Source organism: Aethalodelphis obliquidens, unplaced genomic scaffold (assembly GCF_003676395.1).
Source record: "Aethalodelphis obliquidens isolate GAN/ISIS:26980383/991018 unplaced genomic scaffold, ASM367639v1 scaffold98, whole genome shotgun sequence".
Classification (NCBI taxonomy): domain Eukaryota; kingdom Metazoa; phylum Chordata; class Mammalia; order Artiodactyla; family Delphinidae; genus Aethalodelphis; species Aethalodelphis obliquidens.
The window spans coordinates 2,393,894-2,414,064 of record NW_020838042.1 but is presented as its reverse complement, the minus strand read 5'-3'; the positions used below and the strand labels follow the sequence as shown (position 1 = coordinate 2,414,064).

At 36.5% G+C, this 20,171-nt stretch overlaps 1 protein-coding gene across 3 annotated transcripts in view; it reads left to right on the top strand.

Moving 5' to 3' along the window:
• Window positions 1-20,171, top strand: part of DMD (dystrophin) — a 2,234,319-nt gene that overhangs the window by 705,879 nt on the left and 1,508,269 nt on the right. For all 3 annotated transcript variants that reach the window (XM_027096086.1, XM_027096084.1, XM_027096085.1), the window contains exon 12: window positions 6,812-6,962. In XM_027096086.1, coding sequence (XP_026951887.1) covers window positions 6,812-6,962 — 151 coding nt within the window. The remainder of the gene's footprint in view (window positions 1-6,811; window positions 6,963-20,171) is intronic.

The following is a 20,171-nucleotide window of genomic DNA, read 5'->3' as shown; positions in this document are numbered from 1 at the left end:
AGGTGATAATCAGAACCAAATGTAATTATTGAGTGATTTTCAAAGACAAGTTAATCATGCTCCACCTTCACAATTTCTTTCAATTCTGCACTTGTCTTTATCATTATACACTAAATACTTTCCCTTAAAATAATCATTTTTTTACTTTTTACTTAATTTTCATCCTAAGCTATATGATTTCATATCTACATTAAAATCGTATGTACACACTATATATAAATATATATGTACACACACGTAAGCTCTGTGTGTGTGTACACACACTCGTGTGCATGCACTAAGACATCCCCCAAGGGGATAGGATGATGTTATTGGTTCAGGAGCCACACTTTGAGAACCATTGGTCTAGAGAGGAAAAGCAGGGATCTATTTGTCTGGGAAACACTGATGTAATTGTACCAGTCATTAAAATATTGAACCACACAGGCTGCACACCAAGTGTCCCCATACAACATCTGCCACCCAGTTATGCCGGCCCCTTCTCCAAGAACCTTCAATTACACATTCCTACATTCCACCTATAAAAGATGCAATACCTGACAAAGTGCTTACTGGTATATCCATTCTTACTGGTTAGTCTCTGACTCCAGGTTTATAAGATGAAACCACTATTAAACATAAAAGATTATTCGAGGTTCAGACTTCAGATTTTCAGGCAGAGCTCAAGAAATTTCCCAGAACCCATGGATTAGTGTAGGGTATGACATTGTATAACTCTCCCACACCTTATATCATCAAGCTGTATCGGCCTTCCTGGTCCTTTCTGATGCCTCAGGACGTTTGCACAGGTGATTTCTTCTATTTAGAAAGTGTTTACCCCTTCCTCTTCACTACTTCCTCTTACTTCAGACTTTAGAGTTATTCAAATATTAGTGCTTCAGAAAAGCCTTTCCTTACCTCACAGACTCAGTTCTGTTACTCTCATTTCATAGCATGATCACAATTACAATTAACTAATGGCCTAATGAGCTCTATATTATCTATGGCCCCCATCCTCAGAATGTAAGATCTGTGACTGTAAGGGGCTGTGTGGGTCTTTCTCACCTCTCCATTCATAATATCTAAGTACTCAATAATTTTACATTTAATAAGTGTATGACTCAGTTTTTTAAGTCTCAACTCTCAGGCTATGTGTTGTGTAATGACACCATTCATAATGAACCCAGGTCAACTTGGAGCTGCTTTTATGTCTCCTCTGAATGTATATAAATCTAATTATAATGATTTCCTTGTACTATTAAAATTGTTGATGTATGAATTTCCATAAAGGTCTCTAAGCTACTTGAATATAAGGATATTTTCTTTTGTCTGTTCCTAACAAACAGGAGTTTCCAGCACAGATATGGAACTCAGTGAATATTTGTTGAATGAAACGTCTGTCCAAAAGTAAAAATATATATATATATTTTTTTTAAATGAAATCCCTTATTAACACTAACACATGTGTGTTAGACTTGAAACATTTCTTCAAGTATAAGTAATAATGTGGGATTTTTTCCTTAGTTTATACATTGTGAGATTTTTAGCTCAATATAACAAGAAACGGGGCAGGAAAAACAACAAACACAAGGAATGATATTGCAGCCAATTTTCATGAAATCTTATTATCAAGTCAGTTCTCAAGGGATAGACTAAACGAATAAAGTAAAAGATTTATATACCTTGCAATGTCAGGATGGTGTTCATTGCCTAAGAGACTTAAACTAGCAACTTTTGAGTTTTTGCTTCCACTTAAATGGATGCTTCATCTATGTTGTTTCCCATAAAAATAAAACATCTACTTCTTGTGTTTGATAAACGAAAGCTTGTTCTCATAGACTTTTGATTACAGTGTGCCTCAGGAGACATGTGTCTCTATAAGGTTAAAGGTGTAATGGTAAATTGTATAATCTAAATTATTTTAAAACACTCTCAGTTATGTGTGTATTTTGTATGTTTAAACATGCAGACTATTGGAAATTTCTGGTAAAGATTTTATAAATCAGAATAATAAATTTCTAACTGGAATTATGTCCTCTTTATTGACATAAAGAGATCAGTGTGCAGTATACTATGGTTTTCGAAAATGCTTTAAACATGCCTTCATGAAGAATATTTACCTTAAAACAGGTACTAATACTTCTCATTTGAGTCTCAACTTTTTGTTGAATTAATGGATGAAATAACCTAATTTTTTTTTCTCTTCGGGGTCATTTTATGGTTTTATTTTTTAACATCTTTATGTTTAACATCTTTATTGGAGTATAATTGCTTTACAGTGGTGTGTTAGTTTCTGCTTTACAACAAAATGAATCAGTTATATATATACATATGTTCCCGTATCTCTTCCCTCTTGCATCTCCCTCCCTATCCCACCACTCCAGGCTGTCACAAAGCACCGAGCTGATCTCCCTGTGCTATGCAGCTGCTTCCCACTAGCTATCTACCTTACGTTTGGTAGTGTATATATGTCCATGCCTCTCTCTCGCTTTGTCCCAGCTTACCCTTCCCCCTCCCCATATTCTCTAGTAGGTTTGTGTCTTTATTCCTGTTTTACCCCTAGGTTTTTCATGACATTTTTTTCTTAAATTCCATGTATATGTGTTAGCATACGGTATTTGTCTCTCTCTTTCTGACTTACTTCACTCTGTATGACAGACTCCAGGTCTATCCACCTCATTACAAATAGCTCAATTTTGTTTCTTTTTATGGCTGAGTAATATTCCATTGTATATATATGCCACATCTTCTTTATCCATTCATCTGATGATGGACACTTAGGTTGTTTCCATCTCCGGGCTATTGTAAATGGAGCTGCAATGAACATTTTGGTACATGACTCTTTTTGAATTATGGTTTTCTCAGGGTATATGCCCAGTAGTGGGATTGCTGGGTCATATGGCAGTTCTATTTGTAGTTTTTTTTTTTTTTGCTTTTGGAAAAGTCTGTATTTTTATTTATTACATGTATTTTTATATTCTTTTTTACTTGAAAGATTTGAGGCCGATTATCAATTATGAGATGAAGCAGTATATTCTTTTTTTTTTTTTTTTAACATCTTTATTGGGGTATAATTGCTTTACAATGGTGTGTTAGTTTCTGCTTTATAACAAAGTGAATCAGTCATACATAAACATATATTCCCATATGTCTTCCCTCTTGCGTCTCCCTCCCTCCCACCCTCCCTATCCCACCCCTCCAGGCTGTCACAAAGCACCGAGCCAATATCCCTGTGCCATGCGGCTGCTTCCCACTAGCTATCTACCTTACTACGTTTGTTAGTGTGTATATGCCCATGACACTCTCTTGCCCTGTCACAGCTCACCCTTCCCCCTCCCCATAACCTCAAGTCCGTTCTCTAGGAGGTCTGTGTCTTTATTCCTGCTTTACTCCTAGGTTCTTCATGACATTTTTTTTCTTAAATTCCATATATATGTGTTAGCATACGGTATTTGTCTTTTTCTTTCTGACTTACTTCACTCTGTATGACAGACTCTAGGTCTATCCACCTCATTACAAATAGCTCAATTTCGTTTCTTTTCATGGCTGAGTAATATTCCATTGTATATATGTGCCACATCTTCTTTATCCATTCATCCGATGATGGGCACTTAGGTTGTTTCCATCTCTGGGCTATTGTAAATAGAGCTGCAATGAACATTTTGGTACATGACTCTTTTTGAATTTTGGTTTTCTCAGGGTGTATGCCCAGTAGTGGGATTGCTGGGTCATATGGTAGTTCTATTTGTAGTTTTTTAAGGAGCCTCCATACTGTTCTCCATAGTGGCTGAACCAATTCACATTCCCACCAGCAGTGCAAGAGTGTTCCCTTTTCTCCACACCCTCTCCAGCATTTATTGTTTCTAGATTTTTTGATGATGGCCATTCTGACTGGTGTGAGATGATATCTCATTGTAGTTTTGATTTGCATTTCTCTAATGATTAATGATGTTGAGCATTCTTTCATGTGTTTGTTGGCAGTCTGTATATTTTCTTTGGAGAAATGTCTATTTAGGTCTTCTGCCCATTTTTGGATTGGGTTGTTTGTTTTCTTGTTATTGAGCTGCATGAGCTGCTTGTAAATTTTGGAGATTAATCCTTTGTCGGTTGCTTCATTTGCAAATATTTTCTCCCATTCTGAGGGTTGTCTTTTGGTCTTGTTTATGGTTTCCTTTGCTGTGCAAAAGCTTTGAAGTTTCATTAGGTCCCATTTGTTTATTTTTGTTTTTATTTCCATTACTCTAGGAGGTGGGTCAGAAAGGATCTTGCTGTGATTTATGTCAGAGTGTCCTGCCTATGTTTTCCTCTAAAAGTTTGATAGTGTCTGGCCTTACATTTAGGTCTTTAATCTATTTTGAGCTTATTTTTGTGTATGGTGTTAGGGAGTGATCTAATCTCTTACTTTTACATGTACCTGTCCAGTTTTCCCAGGACCACTTATTGAAGAGGCTGTCCTTTCTCCACTGTACATTGCTGCCTCTTTTATCAAAGATAAGGTGACCATATGTGCGTGGGTTTATCTCTGGGTGTTCTATCCTGTTCCATTGATCTATCTTTCTGTTTTTGTGCCAGTACCATACTATCTTGATTACTGTAGCTTTGTAGTATAGTCTGAAGTCAGGGAGCCTGATTCCTCCAGCTCCATTTTTCGTTCTCAAGATTGCTTTGGCTCTTCGGGGTCTTTTTTGTTTCCATACAAATTGTGAAATTTTTTGTTTTAGTTCTGTGAAAAATGCGAGTGGTAGTTTGATAGGGGTTGCATTGAATCAAATTCTATCAAACATTTAGAGAAGAGCTAACACCCATCCTTCTCAAACTCTTCCAAAATATAGCAGAGGGAGGAACACTCCCAAACTCATTCTGTGAGGCCACCATCACCCTGATACCAAAACCAGACAAGGATGTCACAAAGAAAGAAAACTACAGGCCAATATCACTGATGAACATAGATGCAAAAATCCTCAACAAAATACTAGCAAACAGAATGCAACAGCACATTAAATGGATCATACACCATGATCAAGTGGGGTTTATTCCAGGAATGCAAGGTTTCTTCAATATATGCAAATCAATCAACGTGATACACCATATTAACAAATTGAAGGAGAAAAACCATATGATCATCTCAAGAGGTGCAGAGAAAGCTTTTGACAAAATTCAGCACACATTTATGATAAAAACCCTGCAGAAAGTAGGCACAGAGGGAACTTTCCTCAACATAATAAAGGCCATATATGACAAACCGACAGCCAACATCGTCCTCAGTGGTGAAAAACTGAAAGCATTTCCACTAAGATCAGGAACAAGACAAGGTTGCCCACTCTCACCACTCTTATTCAACATAGTTTTGGAAGTTTTAGCCACAGCAATCACAGAAGAAAAGGAAATAAAAGGATTCCAAATCGGAAAAGAAGAAGTAAAGCTGTCACTATTTGCAGATGACATGGTACTATACAGAGAGAATCCTAAAGATGCTACCAGAAAACTACTAGAGCTAATGAATGAATTTGGTAAAGTAGCAGGATACAAAATTAATGCACAGAAATCTCTGGCATTCCTATACACTAATGATGAAAAATCTGAAAGTGAAATCAAGAAAACACTCCCATTTACCACTGCAACAAAAAGAATAAAATATTTAGGAATAAACCTACCTACGGAGACAAAAGACCTGTATGCAGAAAGTTATAAGACACTGATGAAAGAAATTAAAGATGATACAAATAGATGGAGAGATATACCATGTTCTTGGATTGGAAGAATCAACATTGTGAAATAACCTAAATTTTACCTTTCATCCTCACCATGAAATTGTGTGATTGATAGGCAAGATATTGTCTCACGTCCCTGATGCCGGTATTCAAATTGAGAACGTTTAAGAAGTTAGTTCTAGGGCATATAGCCAGGCTGTGAACCAAAACCAAGCCTTTGGACTTTAAATCCATTACCCATTGGTAATAGGTAATTACATTACCCTATTTTTTTTTTTTGGAAAAAAAAACAAAAATGCATTCTTTGACTTATCTACTTCTACATAACAAATGACTCCAAAATGTAGTGGCTTAATACAAAAGTTTATAATTATATCGTGATTCTGTAGATCAGGAATATGGGCAGGGCTCATCTAGGTGGTTGTTCTGCAATCGTGGTATGACTGGGGTCACTCATTGGGCTTCATCAGGAAGCTCAACTTCTAAGAGAGCATTTTATCCTCCAGAGTTACTTTCAAGATGGTCTCTAATCATTCAGTAGTCTAGCTTGGGCTTCCTTACAGCATGGCAGCTGGGTTCCAACAGAGAGAATACAAAAGCTACCTGTTCTCTTACAGCCTATGCTTGGAACTCGTATAGCGTCACTTCTGCCACATTCTGTTGGTCAGAACAAATCACAAGGCCACTCCATATTCATGAGCATGGAAAATGGACTCCATCTCTTGATGGCATGACAAAGAATTTTGTGGCCGTCTTTTATCACCACACATAGTAAAATTAAAATAATGGATATATAAACAAATAATTGCCAGGATATACTACTAACTCAGTTACCAGAGGTGGCTCACACTTTATTTAGCATGTTCACATTTAGTTAGCTATGTGAAACTTTCTAAAAATTGGGATGTGTGAACTATAATAAGTTAAAGAAAGAATAACTTCAGAGGTGATTGATTATGGGCTTTATTTATTTACCTTCCTTCTTAATGTCCAATGATGCCCAAACCATGTGAACACACATTTAGTTATAAATGTCAATAATTTTACCTAGTAATAGGTTTAATAATAGTAAGTAAAGTTGTTTTGACAGAGGCAATAATAGGCGTCTTTCAAATTTTCAGTTTACATAAAGTTCTAATGGATCTCCAGAATCAGCAACTGAAAGAGTTACATGACTGGCTAACAAAAACAGAAGAGAGAACAAGGAAAATGGAAAAAGAACCCTTTGGACCTGATCTTGAGGACCTAAAACGCCAAGTACAACAACATAAGGTTAGTATATTTTATGCTATTTGTTTTCATCTGAAAAACTAAGTGTATATGTGTATTACGTACATACACATGCCATGGTTTATAGATGAGAAAGAATTAAAGCTTCAATTGAGAAGAGTTTTAAAATAATTCTTACCTAATACTTTTTGTGATGTTTACTTTTTCAAATACAAAATAGCTAGGCATTTCATATTTGAAAAAAATGAAATATATTCCTGGAAGAGAACAATGCCGGCTATGTGATTTATTAAAGTTTTGGTTTCTTAGAAGAGGGTCTCTGTAGGGATTACCTGCAAATCAAATTTAAGTAATAAGGCAAGATTTTTTAAACATGGCTTTACCTTCGATTCATAAGGTCTTAGAGCAGGCCAAGCTTGATGAAAAATGAACATCTGTAACATTGCTTTCCTATAAAATATAGCATCTAATAATTTTAATATTTCCATGTTACCTTTCTTCAGTTTATTTGTACACTTACAGTTATGCTCCCTGGTTTCCAGAAAGTATTTATTGTTTCTGTGATTAGAATTTCTACAGAAATATTTTTCTTTTCAGCTTCCATTTTTAATTGAGGTATAACTGACATATGACATTATATTCATTTCAGGTGTGCAACAAAATGATTCAATATTTGTATATACTGGAAAAGGACCACCACAATAAGTCTAGTTAACATCCCCCACCATATAAAGTTAGAATTTTTTTTCTTGTGAAGAGAGCTTTTAATATTTACTTTCTTGTCAAATTTTAAATATGCACTATAATATTATTGATTATAGTTACCATGTTCTACATTACACCCCCATGACTTACTTATTTTGTAACTGCAGGTTTGTACCTCTTCACCCCATTCACCCATTTCACCCAGTCCCCAAGCCCCCTCCCCTCTGGCAACCACCATTCTTTTCTCTGCATCTGTAAGTTTTGTTTTGTTTGTTTGTTTGTAATGGTTTTTAGATTCCACATATACTTGAAATCATACAGTGTTTGTTTTTGTCTAACTTATTTTGCTTACCATAATTCCCTCAAGGTCCATCCAATTTGTCACAAACAGCCAAGATTTTATTATTTTTTATGTGTTTTTATGGAATATATACAACATTACAGTGTATATATACACCACACTTTCTTTATCCATTCATCCGTCAGTAGACACTAAGGTTGTTTCCATGTCTTGGCTACTGTAAATAATGCTGCACTGAACGTGGGGGTGCAGATATGTTTTCGAGGTAGTATTTTTGTTTTCTTCAGATAAATATCCAGAAGTGGAATTGCTGGATCATATGTAAGTTTTATTTTTAATTTTTTGGAGAACAACCATACTGTTTTCCACAGTGGCCACACTAGTTTACATTCCCACCAACAGTGCATGAGGATCCCCCTTTCTCTACATTCTCCCCAACACTTGTTATTTCTTGTCTTTTTGATAATAGTGGTTTTGACTTTGCATTTCCCTGATTAGTGATGTTGAGCATCTTTTCATGTGCCTTTTGGCCACTCATATGTTTTCTTTGGAAAAATATCCAGTTCCTCTGAACATTTTTTAATCAGATTTTTTTTTTTTTTTTTTTTTTTTTTTTGCTGTTGAGGTGTATGAGTTCATTATATATTTTGGATATTTTGGATTTTAATCCCTTACCAGATATGTGATTTGCAAGTATTTTCTCCCATTTGGTAGGTTGCCTTTTCATTTTGTTGATGTTTTCCTTTGCTGTGCAGAAGCTTGTTAGTCTGATGTAGTCTCACTGGTTATTTTTGCTTTTGTTCCCTTTGCTTTTGTACTCAGATCCAAAAAATCATTTCCACGACTAATGTCAAGGAGCTTACCACTTATGATTTCTTCTAGGGGTTTTATGGTTTCAGGTCTTACATTCAAGTCTTTAATCCACTTTGAGTTGATTTTTGTGTAAGGTAAAAGATAGAAGTCTAATTTCATTCTTTTGCATGTTCTGTCCAGTTTTCTCAGCACCACTTATTGAAGAGACTGTCCTTTCCCCCTTGTATATTCTGAGTGCCTTTGTTGTAAACTAATTGACTGTTTATGCATGGGTTTATTTCTGGGCTCTCTATTCTGTTCCACTGATCTGTGTGTCTGTTTTTTATGCCAATACCATACTGTTTTGATTACTATAGTTTTGTAATATAAATTGAAATCAGGTAGCTTGATGTCTCCAGCTTTGTTCTTCTTTCTCAAGATTGCATTGGCTATTTGGGGCCTTTTGTGGTTCCATACAAATTTTAGGATTGTTTGTTTTATTTCCATGAAAAATGTGATTGGAATTTTGATAGGGATCACATTGAATCCCTTGATTGCTTTGGGTATATGGACATTGTAACAGTATTCTTCCATTCAATGAGCATGGCATATCTTTCCATTTATTTGTGTCTTCTTCAGTTTCTTTCATCAGTGTCTTACAGTTTTCAGCATACAGGTCTTTCACCTCCTTGGTTAAATTTATTGGTAAGCATTTTATTCTTTTTGATGAAATCGTAAATGGGATTTTTTTTAAAAAGAATTGTCTTTCTGATAGTTTGTTTTCAATGTATAGAAATGCAACAGGTTTTTGGATATTGATTTTATACCCTGTGACTTTACTAAATTCATTTATTAGTTCTAACAGTTTTTTGGTGGAGTCTTTAGGGTTTTCCATATATAAAATCATGTCATCTGCAATTTGTGACAGTGTTGCATTCTAATAACCATTATAAAACTAGCTCTGGGTTTTACTGTAAGAACAAAGCCTTGCTCCGTCCATCATCTCTCTCTCTCTCACACACACACACACACACACACACACAGAAGAACCTTCATGATTGGCCCAAGATTAGGGTTGCCAGATTTAGCAAATAAAAGTACAAGAAGCCTAGTTAAATTTGAACTTCACATAAACAATGAACTTTTTTTTTAGTGTAAATATGTCCCCAATTAGTTATTGTTTAGCTGAAATTCAGATTTTACTGGGCATCCTGGATCATATCTGACAACTCTACTCAGGATTCTGTGCTTCTTGGATTTATGGCTTTGAAAGGAAATATCTGCTCCCTCAACTCATACCTCCTAAATGTGTGTCTCACCCAACTTCATTCTTTTTTTTTTTTAATATAACTTTTTGTCATACCTAGCTTCACAATTCTTTCATGCAGATGAAAGATACCTTTCTTTTTAAGTCCCAGAGCTGTTTTTTATTTAATGTACTTCAGGTTCAGTGAAGAATGGGGCTGCTTTTGCTATTGTTGCAGCCAAAGCCATCCTTTGGCCACAGCAGCTTAAGATAAAACAGTTTGGGGAGAGCTATAGCTATGGCAATCCCGTCTGCTACCCCGTTGGGAAAAAATAAAGCATCAACTGCATTCTAATTTTCACATGGAAATTGTGACTAAAAGAGGTTCACTTGTCACATAGGTTTTAATTGAACATCTGATAAAGTAGTTACAGCCAGTGCTAGACCTTAAACTGGACCACTTTTTCTGTGTGATCATTCATTCATTCCTCTGGTAGACCATGTATGCATTCTCTTCCCCTTGGCCTACACTGGAAGTTGCGTGCAGACAGTTTCTGTATATACCAGTGGCTTCCTCTCTGTCTGAAGGCATTCACTGGCCACAGGCGAGTCTCAGACAGTTTGAACATGGGCAAAAAGTAGTTAGTGCTGCCAGAGCTGCCATTAACCAAGGAGGGATGGGAAATGATGGATAAGTACCCTAGAATCCTTGCCCAGTGGTGGGATGATTCCAAGGTATCTCTCAATTCCCAGTTTCTCAGAGGTTTCCCAGCAAGACTGGGCCCCAGATGTCCATGGGGTAAACTATCTCACAGTTCTACCCGCCCATGATGTCTCTTGAGATGACTTCTCAGATAAACTATTTGTACCCAAATATTTGGCTTAGGGTCTGTTTAGGAACAAACTCAACCTAAGACAGCCTTCTTGCCTGGGAAGCCAGAGTACTATCCCAGCTTACCATTAACTAAATATGTAATTTTCAGAAATTATTGAATCTCTCAGGTTCTCCATATTTTCACTTTGGAAATAAAAGTGTTGAGCCACTTGATTTTTAGTGTTCCTTCCAGTCATGGTTTTAATGTTCCGATTAGTTTTAGAATGTGAAGCATTTCAGGCAAGGACAAGACTACAGGCTGTAACATTGAACATCAGAGGGATGGATGTCAGCATTGGATACCTGGAGTCTAAGGAGGAAGCCAGGAAGAGAGGGAGAGAAGTGGCAGAGAATGGTAGGGTAGCCATAAGGGTAAATGACTTAGGGCAGCTACGAGTAAAGGTCTCATCTGGAAACCAGGAACAGAGCATTGAGGTTAGGCTGTCTAGGGTCTTCATATTCTGCCAATTACCTGAAAGGTTTTGCACTTTGCTCTGGAAGATTTAGAATGAATGGAATGGAAAGTATCTGACTAATATTGTAATAAAATTTGAATAGTTGTCCAATACTTGAAAATGTGCCTTTTCTGATGAATATGAAATTGCTTTGAAGAGCATAATTTGAAACAAAAAGAAAGCAACAGAACTATATGCAAGTTGATTATGTAATCATTTACATCTAGGATTCATATAAGTGTGTAAGGAAAAGCAGAAGGAATTGGTTTGCTGACACAGAAAGCGAGGCCATCTTCCACCTTTAACTGTTTAAACCCACCTCACAATATATTATTTTTTTAATAAAATTAAGACAATGGAAAAACATATTACATAGCTAAGAGAAAGCCTGACAGTTGATAATTCTCTTTTGTTACTTGAAGTAATTACAATGAGAAGAAAATTTTTTGACAAAATCAAACAATTTATAAAGGAGTTGAATTTATTTAAATGGGAAACATGTATGTTTTCTTAGAAGTATACAAGGAGTAAATTTTTTTTTGTTAATCTTTCCAAGCTTCATAAAACAGAAGAAGGGATAAATGTTCTTTCTTTAGGTAACTGAATTCAAACTAAAGCCTTATTTAAATAATCACTGATTTACTTTGCAGCATTTCTTCCCAAGGATTGTTAGTGAATGAAAATAAGAAAATTTCTCATTCTGACAATGAAATACATCAGTAACCTTGGAGTAGTCATAAAGTAACTGCACCCTGCTGCATTTCCCTGCTTCCCACCTAATATAACATTTAGTTTTTTTAGCTTCATATCCTAGACAGTACATCCTCTTTATTTTTTTAAGAGATAATTACAGATGACAGAATTAAAGAAGAGATTCAAGTTTTGTTTCTGGGAATGGATTTAAATTCTGCTCGGGTCAGAGGAGTCTGGCGTGTGCGTGCCCTCTCGCGCACTCTCTGTCTCTTTCTCTGTCTCTCTCAGTTGGAGGGCATATCTTGCAAGTACACCATGCGTATTACAGATATGCTTCTCTCTGTTCTGTGGCAGCATCCTTTGCTATCTTCATTTCAACAGCATTTTATTACAAGGCAGGCTAGAAATTGAACCACTGTAAAATGCCATGGAAATAAGTCACTTTTACTGAATCTGCCAATTAGGCAAGGTAAAACGATCGATCCTGTATTGGTGGTTACTGTTAAATCTAGCCAGACTGTTAACTCGGGGTAACTGGAAAAAGTTCAATTTGCTGCAAAATTTGGAAGAGACCCGTCATTCTTCATAGCTATTGCTTTGGGGAAAGAATTTAGAGGTTTACTTTAGATCTGAGTCACCCAAAAGTGATTCTCTTGGGAGTGAACAAATTGAAGCTCTCAATATTCTTGTGAAGGAACACGTCAGAAATAATTCTGGTTGGTTATTTCTGTCTTAAGAGAAAGATTTTATTAGTGATGTTGATAAGGAACGAAAGGATTTCCCTAGAAGGAGTGACAATATTATTGAGGACAATAAAAGTCTTATGGGGGCTTGAACTTTCATTAATGGGAAAGCAGTTTGCTATTTTGGAGGGTATTTTAATCAAAAAAAAAATAATTGACTCGGGAATCTTGTCTTGTAGCACAGTCACACTGACATGAGGTTTAAAGCTTAGTTTACTAGCTGTTACCAGTTCTTATGAGAGGTTTAGACTTTTGTTACTAGTTACACTGACTCAGTAACAACATCAACAAAATCCTTACCATACAAGTTAGAATTTGCAGGTATCATTGTGACATGTGCACTATGTTACGACTTCAGTAAATGGTCTTTGTTAAGTACTGATTAATACAAATTAAATGACCTCTTAGAAGCTCAGTCACCTATCCTTTTCTTGGAGCTTAGTTAATCACAAACATTTGGATTGCCAAGATTGTGAAATATCTTCTTCTGGTGACCTTTAAAATGATCTAGATAGTTATGTAATGGGAAGATTTAGGTGTAATCCTGCCAAAGGATTTGACATTTCATTTCATTCCATTGAATTTTATTCCATATCACTGAACAAACACTTATTAAAGCAAAATAGCTGCTGTGAAGAATACAGAGATCTACTGTATATGGAATCTTCCTCCAGAAGCTCACATGCTAGTACATCAGATAATGACACAGAAAACAAGTGACCATTATACAAGGCATAATATGTCAGATGGCTTGAGAATGTTAGAAACAGTGATTTGTTGGGCAAAGGAAATGAGATGGGGCAATAGAAGGTATGTCACTTGCCTAGGTTATGTGCTGCACTCTGCTCACTGCTGGAGGACCACAGCCTGATCATGGAGGGTCTTGATCTGAAGACAAGCATTTGGAGCTAGTCTGTGGGCAATAGGGGTCCATTACTGATGATAAGTGAAACTGAGGAGAGTGGCAATTTGGGAAAGTTTATCTTATATTTTAGGAAGACATATCTTGTAAGATAAACTAGAGCACAGATGAACAGGAGGCCAGAATATGTTAGGAAGATACTGCGTAAAGTATATAGAGTCTGAATCAAAGCAATGTCAATGAAAATTGTTTAAAAAATGTTTTGAAAATCAACAGCAGAACCAAAGAGAGTAGATTTAGGGAATTATCACAGAGTTCAAAATAATAGTTTCTGAGACTGGGCAATTGGGAGGCCAAAGTTGGATTTTTAAAAAAATAGGCAATACTAAGATAGAAATGCAGTAATTGGGAGGAGCATGAGTGATTCTGAAAAGCCTGAGAATGCCATAGAATCAAGTAGTGCTTTTAGTGACTAATAAGCTCTCTTACATCTTTAGCAAGATTAAAAGTACATGTTATTAGTTACTGCTATGAAATTCCATTTTATTTCCTAGTTTTTCCCCGCGTAACTGCTTAATGAATGTTTGATGGCTATGGCAGTAAAGGTAAACAATATAATTGGTAAAAAAAATATACATATATACTATGCTACAGCCAGAGAACCAGAGTGGCCTCTTATGTGTTTCCCCAATGTCTAGCCAAGTATTTAGCACATAACTGATGCTCAGTAAATGGTTTTTGGATCAAATGCTTTAAATAGTTCTGACTACTTCTGTCACACACAGAAGCTTCATCATTGCTTCCACTCTGACAGAGACATGAAACTTACCATTTAAATAAACAGTAAAATAAAATTTGTGAGTTGGGTCAAGAAGACAACTCATATAGGTGAAGAAGGAACACGTCTTTTTTTTTTTTTTTTTGCGGTACGCGGGCCTCTCACTGCTGTGGCCTCTCCCGTTGCAGAGCACAGGCTCCGGGCGCGCAGGCTCAGCGGCCATGGCTCACGGGCCCAGCCGCTCCGCGGCATGTGGGATCTTCCCGGACCGGGGCACAAACCCGCGTCCCCTGCATCGGCAGGCGGACTCTCAACCACTGCGCCACCAGGGAAGCCCCAGGAACACATCTTTAAAGCAACTTACATGGAGATATTATTTCTGGTGCCCTCTCACTAACTTTGGCTTTTTTTCATTCCTCTCTCCCTGTTTCATTCTCTGTTCAAATATCTTAATGGTTATAACCCTGGCATCTTTTTATAAATGTCACAGAAGATGCTACCAGCAGTCATACTTGTGTTTGTCTGTAGAAATCAAGCATGTGAGCCTTGGTTATGCGGAAAAGGAAAACCATTCAATGGAATCAAATCCTCAACTGGCTACCTACCACACATGGCCAGTTCATGAGGAATATGTGCACAGTGGACCAGCCAAAGAAACTATAGTGTCTGTAATCCTACAGCTTTGTTTTTAAATCTGTGTGAGTTAAGTTGAACTTGTGAGTTAGGTTGAACTTCCTATGAATTATAAGGACTCTTTTTTGCCCTTATGGCCTCAGTCTTAGGCTTGATCAGGTCTTTCTTGCCCCGTTAAGCTGGGCTTACAATGTAACCTTTCTTCCGAGATTTTTACTTAGAAAGGAGAGAGAAGGCCCAGAAATGTTATTCTGTCTCTTTCTTTGGTTTCCATATGGACCTTACTTGACCTTCAAGGGGCAGTGAATAAGAACCATGGGAGAAAAGCATGCATCCTCTAGGTGGGAGATGGCATGATCATATCAATAGACAACATTATGATGAACAGGTTTCAAGAGAGAATATCCAAATAGGAAAGATTCATGAGAGAAAAGTAAGAAAAAAATGTAGTATATAAAGAAACTAAGCCATTTAGATAAAAGTAACTTGAACTTCCTGTTAATACTCAAAACCTTATATTAAACACAATTTTGTGATTAGCATTTATCACTAAGACATACCAATGTTAACATTATTTTCAAACAGTAAGAGCATATAGGAGGACCTAACTATTGTGTGTGTGTTTTTTAAAGCAAGCGTTGTGATAGTAGTTTTTCAAATGTAATAGGTTGAATTCAGGTATCACTAGAGGGGTAAAACCTGATACTCGACTGAGTACACACACAAACGCGTACACAGGAGTTTTTAAGTTTCTATTCATGTGCCTTATGAGTTATAAGAAACATGTATCTATCTCTTATGCTTATATGAGCTATATTAATATCTCTTATATGAGAGGCAGTATATCACAGATTCTGAAGCCAGACTGCCTAGGTTCAAATTATAGCTCTATCACTTGTGAGCTGAATGACTTTGCAAAAGTTACTTAAGCATTTTGTGCCTCAGTTTCCCCAAGTATGAAATCAGGGTGGTGATGATGATGATGATGATGATACCTATCTTATAGGGTTGATAAAAATATATACTACATAATTGCATAAAAGCACTTAGAATAATACTTGATGCCCAGAATTATATAAATTATCTTAGCTGTTATTATATAAGACATGACTTTTACTCAAGCAAAGTTGATTTGTATGGTAATAAAATTATTTTGGCATAAAGAAGTGGCAAGTTAATGTAAAAAGGGACAACATCACGCTTTATGGTCTACAGAGTAGTGTATGCATGATACTCAGTTTTATTTTTTTTAATCTAGTTGAGAAGACATCTAATTTCCCATCAACATACTATAAAAAAGCAGCAATTCCAAGGATAACTTCTCATAATAGATAATGCCATTAATTTAATTAAAAAATAATAATGCAATCCATACCCATGTCCTTATTTTCACAGATCAACTGATTCCAGCTAACAGGTGACTAATTAGAAACTACTGAGCACTGATTCAGTAACATGGCTCAAAATGTTACAGCCCTGTTTTTTTTGTTTTTTTTTTTTGCGGTAAGCGGGCCTCTCACCGCTGCGGCCTCTCCCGCCGTGGAGCACAGGCTCCGGGCGCGCAGGCTTAGCGGCCATGGCTCACAGGCCCAGCCGCTCCGCGGCATGTGGGATCCTCCCGGACCGGGGCACGAACCCGTGTCCCTTGTACCGGCAGGCGGACTCCCAACCACTGCGCCACCAGGGAAGCCCCAGCCCTGTTTTAAAGTACATCAGTGCATCTACCAAAATGTAATTATCCAAGACCCCCTCATCTTAGAGATACCCAGTTTATTTTTTATACTTAATTTCTCCTATAATGCTTATTTATTAGAAGTTTCTGCCCTCTGGGGAGGGTAAAGCAAGAAGGAAAGAAAAAGACCCTATCTCTCACTTAATCGAGTTGGTCTCAGCTAAAGTATCTTTATTTTCCTGAACCAATACAAATTAATTTCAGTTCCCTTCCATAGGTAATGCAACATTAATAATGTAAAGGAATTATTTAAGTATATAAAACATTTTAGAATGCATTTTAGGGGAAAATTCTTCACAAGAAAGCCACAACTGATATGATAATATGAATTTTAAGAAAATATTTTTTCTTGAAAAATAAGTTCATGTATCTTATAACAAAATGCATGACCATAAATCTAATTTCATATAAAAGTAATGTTGAATATTTCATTATGTATATTTCTAAGGAATATAAAATTGTTAACTACAGTATACTATCATGTTATGTTTAATATTTCTGTTATGAACAGAATGATTTCTAGTAGTACAACTGGTAATACTCTGTTACTCAGTGGAACTACATTTTTCAGATAATTTATACTGGATAATATTTAATATTCCATTAACAAAGATCTAGGTCATATCTAGTGAGAATGAGAAAACTACTGAAGCACATATTTTTACATGATGTTCTATAGTTTCAGCACACTGAGAATATTTAGTAATTAAAGATACATAATATAATTATCAAGGGTATTGGGAATAAATACTGATGCCCAGAGGAGCTATTTCCATGCATCTTAGTGTAAGAACAAAATGATAAGGCGATGATTTCAGAAGTAGAAGAAAATAAGCATTACTTCACTACTTGTCAATTCTACTAAGTACTGCAGTCTCTGATTCTAATGTACTATCTCATTTCACTCCAGTACTAAACCTGTCCTGGAGGGATTTAAATCCCTAATTTGTGGATAAATAAATGTATTCAGAGAGGTTGAGTTGCCTAAGGTAACTTAAATAGTACTTCGTAGACTTGAGCTTGTCGTCTTGACCTGTCTGCCTTTGAACCCAGACTCTTTTCGTCTGTTCTGAGATTCCAGTAACTTTGATTGCAGTGGCGATCGTAGAGGCTAGAGCAAATGCAGAGAGTAGCAAAGAGATTAGAGAAGTATGGCACTCGGTCCCTCAGGCTTGGGAATATCTAGATGGAAAAGATGGAGAGACTGGGTGCATACAAGTCCTCAAACTTAGAATACGCAGTAGGGAAAGAGAACACATTAGTAGTGGCTGTGTATGAAATGCTCAGAGTCAAGATGCTTAAGGAAGTGATTTTTCAACATTAATTCTGAAGCTCTTTCTTTAAAACTAGGGAAAAAGGGACTAGAAAGGGAATATTGAAGAAAATGGGCTCATCATGAGAATGGTGGTAATGTTTGAACTGGAAGATAATCAGTAGAATTGAATGTTACATCTACATACTAGCCAGTCAATGCAGATAACTTCCTCTGTGGTACACTTGAAACCTTCTACCCTAGCCCTCTCTCCTAATAATCCTGTTCTCTTCTTTTTCAAGAATTATTTTCAGGCTAATGACGTTTTGTAATTATTTATTAGATTTTCTTGGTGTTCACTTTAATTTCTGATTTCAATGGTATAACTGTATGTAGGATGTATGGATAGATGCATGCATGCATGGACTTTAGAGGGAGGAGGAAAGTTAGGAAAATTGAGGGCTGTTATTCAATGATTAGGATCTGTCACTCATGAAATATTTCCTCACTCCATGAAATAGCTCGTCTGACCATGGTAATTTTTCAGCAACGTATGAGACCACTTGATCAATTAGTTTAAAGCTACTGTTGTTAATCTCATGTAAATAATTTGGAAGTTAAAGTCTTATTTAAGGATTTAAAATGTATTATATATTTCTTCAGATCCTAAAGCTTTACTGTAACTTCAGCCCTTCTTTTCCTGGATTTCCAAAACCACATTCTATTTCTGTACATAGAATGCTTATTGGAGGATGATGGCAGCGTGAATAAGATGAGGGTAAATTAAGTGAATATTGGGTTCTTGCAGTATGGTTTAAAGTCTTTGTTCTGAATGTGCCTACATATGAGTTTTTAGAACTAACTAGCTGTTAGTATTTATTGTATACCAGGCAAGGTGCTAACCAATTGTAGCTTATTCATTCTTCCTAACCATCTAACGAAGTAGGTACTCTTATTATCCCAGTTTTTTTTTTGTTTTTTTTTTTTTTTTTTTTTGCTGTACGCGGGCCCCTCACTGTTGTGGCCTCTCCCGCCGCGGAGCACAGGCTCCAGACGTGCAGGCCCAGTGGCCATGGCCCACGGGCCCAACCACTCCGCGGCATGTGGGATCCTCCCGGACCGGGGCACGAACCCGTGTCCCCTGCATCAGCAGGCGGACTCCCAACCACTGCGCCACCAGGGAAGCCCTATCCCAGTTTTGAAAATTAGGAAGCTGAGGCTTGGCATGGTTGGAAACTTTCACAAGGTCACATAGCTGGTTAGCAATACATGCAGGAATCAAACTCAGAAAATCTGATGTTAGATCCCACACCTTTAAACATGCACATATTTTTGTCACTCTGTCATCCATACTATGTCCTTTTCTACTTATATTTGGAAAGATGTAGGGGTACATTAATGGTCAGCTCTGTTTTTAAAACAGTTTTCCACATTTACTGAGCCCCCTTCCTGGGATTGGTAAGCATTGGGTGCTTTTTAAATCTTTAAAACATCATAGAAATGGTCTTTAGGGCCCCCCTCTTTGGTAGCTTAGGATTTAGAAGAAACATAAACATTTATTTTTAACAAAAAGGTTAAAAAAATGGGTTTGCTGTAAAGACTAAGATAACTATGCAAGAATGTTTAAGTAAGTGGGTATCAAAATAAAAGCTCTTCTAGGAGAGCCTGTTGAGGAAGCCTATTTAAAATATTTAGCAAATTTATAACAAAAGTACATACTATAAATAGATCCTCATGGGGAAGTAGACAGTACTGTGACCAGTCAGGCTTAGTAAAGTGAATATTGGACTGAAAATAAAATGGCAAGTCATTTCCAGATCATTTCATTCAGGGAATAGATAGAATAAGGAATACAGAGCCTAGCCCAGTGCAGAGGTGATGGAAATAAGGACGTAAAAATGACCATAAGAGAAAAAGTAACGAGAATGATATACTGCCTACCCCCCCATCATTTCCTAAGAAATCATAAAGTTTTCTGATTTGCCTGGGATGCTTCTATTTGAAAATAAAATCAATTCACATCCAGATGTATTGCATTAGCTAATTGTTCATGAGTATCTAGGGATCTTTTGGTTCCTGAGCTGGATTTTCTAAGATAGTACTTTCCTAAGTGTTAGACTTATCCCATGTTTGTAGAAACTCTTCTGGTTTCTTAAGATTTTTGCACATTTTATATTCAATTCAA